Raw genomic sequence first — 2,386 nt, 5'->3', positions numbered from 1 at the left:
AGGAGAAAAGAGGGAAAAGTCCAAGAGGACTGTGCTGTAGAAAGTTCATGATGTGAAACAAGAGACCGGGCTGCAGCCGGGGCTGCCTTTACAGCCTCCACCACTGTTGAGCTGTTTGAGTTTAGCGACCACTCACAAAGACAGACTCACTTGGTTAAAATTAAGGGAAAATTTTAAATCTTAGCATGAATTAAAAAATAAAAATAAAAACTTATGACCAAAGTCAACATGCTGAGTACCTAAGGACTGTCTTGAAACAAACCAGTGAAGCATTGAAGTGAATGAACATTATTGCATAAATAAAAGTAAATTCTGAAGGATGATGTTGGATCCTGTTTCTAATGAACTCATGAAACAAGCAACTTTGAATTTACATGATCAACTGAAGGCACTGTTGCACATAAAAACCATACATCTGTGGGTAAGGTCTACTGGSAGGTTAGGAAACGTACTTTGATGCGACAGCGGTAATCAATATTGTTCTGGTAAAGGTCAGCCCTCATTTCTGCCTCCTCCACTTGTCTCTATGCTCATCGTCTGACTCGCCTCCTTTTCTGCGTCGCTGTCCTCAGGGTCCCGAGTTTCGAGAATTCCTGCTGACTAAGCTGATCAACGCTGAAAACGCCTGCTACAAATCTGACAAATTTGCCAAACTGGAGGTGACGCACGCCGTGCTCAAACACCACATCTACTTTTTATTTATTTATTTTTTTCAGTTTCATCCAAAAATCCCTCTTTGTCGATGCATTTGTTACTAAAAACAGCTCTTGCGTGAGCAACTCCATTATTATAATTTTTTTAATTTATTTATTTTTTGCAGGGACGCACACGAGCCGCACTGCTGGACAACCTCCACGACGAACTGCACCGGCAGAGCCAGGCCGTGCTGGGCCTYGGGTCGTTGGGGGACGAGGACAAGCTGGAGAACGGGGGACACGGGGGACTGCTGGAATCGTTCAAGGTGAACATGAACTCGGACAAAAAAAAAAGTACACCGGGCAATCTTTTCCTCGCCTYTCCTGACATTTATTTGATCACCGTCATTACAGCAGTGGGTCGGCTAAATGTCACAGGTCTGCAGGATGACTTCCAAGAGCACAAAAACCACAAAAACAGTGTTATCAGTGCAGCTGTTTTGCTCCCATTTAGACCTTAAATTCAGGCTGTGGAAGGACATGAATAACTCCCTGCRTTTCATTTTTTATCCCCTTGTTTTTCAGTCTCTCGTCTCTTATTGTGCTTCCATTTTCTCATTTTAACACCTATAATTTAGCTAACATTAACAAACCCTCCAGGGTGTGTATTTCCTGTTGTGTGTATGCCTGTGAGACATGATCAAAAGTGTGAACATTGTGATAATTTGACTCTCTTGCTCTTTGCAGGTATTTCGGACAGCTTCTTTGCACTTCCTGCAGACAGTCCCGGGGGGCGCTGTTCTCGTTGCTCTCATTGCACTCGCTGTATATCATCTATCTGTCTTACTGTAAATGAAAAGAGAAGATAATAAAAGATTATTTTGTGAGCCGTTGTTGGTCTTCATGCTTTCTAAGAATCTGATTTATTTTGTGTAACTAAACATAAAAGTATCTGCTTTTAGTTTTATTAGCACTAAAGCAGAATATTGGAATGATTAAACAAATCAAGAAAATGAACGTTTTTAAAGTATAAGCATCAGGGAGGTTAAGTAGATAAATAAGAAATATGACGCATCCCCTTCATGTTCTGCTCCTTCCTTAGAGAACTGCGCCCTCTGCTGGATGCTGCGCTGTAATAACATATAGGATTTATAACATTTTTAGTAGCACTTTGACCTGTTTCATGCTTCCTATTTCTGTGTTCTTTCCTTCCTCTCTACCCGTGATCGTCTCCTCYAGAGAGCCATGCGGGTCAGGAGCCATTCTATGGAGACCATGGTGGGGTCCCACCGTCACCGGAGCCCTGGGGTGGGAGGTGGGGTCCCAGCCAGCCTCAGTGGTGGAGGACTGCCTCAGAGCACGAGTGAATGCACCAAAAGCACCTTCACTGTGAGTAAACTGAAAGCTGCTATTAAGCACCCTTAATTAAAAACACCCTTAGCTCAAAAATAGTTTATTTTAAAGTAGATCAGATTTTTTTTTTAAAAAAAGGGGTTCATTGCACAGGGTGCAGATCCTTAAAAAGTCTTAAAAGGCATTTAATTCATCAATCCAAAAATGAGGCCTTAATTAGCCTTAAAATGTCTTAAATCAATCTTTCATAAGTCTTCAAAATGTTAACACACTGGAAATAGGATGATTGTAATTCATCTGAAATATTAAAATAATTGGTAAAAAGTTGTAAATATTCACATGCAGACATTCCCCTTTGACATCACTTCCTGTTATTTCACATGCAAATATCTCAACTG

The 2,386-nt window shown here is 41.1% G+C and overlaps 1 protein-coding gene across 7 annotated transcripts in view; it reads left to right on the top strand.

Annotated features, from left to right (window-relative positions):
* rap1gap2a (RAP1 GTPase activating protein 2a) overlaps window positions 1-2,386 on the top strand; it is a 170,005-nt gene that overhangs the window by 159,694 nt on the left and 7,925 nt on the right. For all 7 annotated transcript variants that reach the window (XM_014022525.1, XM_014022529.1, XM_014022527.1 and 4 more), the window contains 3 exons: window positions 573-659; window positions 821-961; window positions 1,875-2,024. In XM_014022525.1, the coding sequence (XP_013877979.1) occupies window positions 573-659; window positions 821-961; window positions 1,875-2,024 (378 nt within the window). The remainder of the gene's footprint in view (window positions 1-572; window positions 660-820; window positions 962-1,874; window positions 2,025-2,386) is intronic.

Source organism: Austrofundulus limnaeus, unplaced genomic scaffold, assembly GCF_001266775.1.
Source record: "Austrofundulus limnaeus strain Quisiro unplaced genomic scaffold, Austrofundulus_limnaeus-1.0 Scaffold334, whole genome shotgun sequence".
In the NCBI taxonomy this organism is placed as follows: Eukaryota; Metazoa; Chordata; class Actinopteri; order Cyprinodontiformes; family Rivulidae; genus Austrofundulus; species Austrofundulus limnaeus.
Note: the sequence above shows the minus strand (reverse complement) of the source record. Positions and strands in the feature narration are given on the sequence as shown.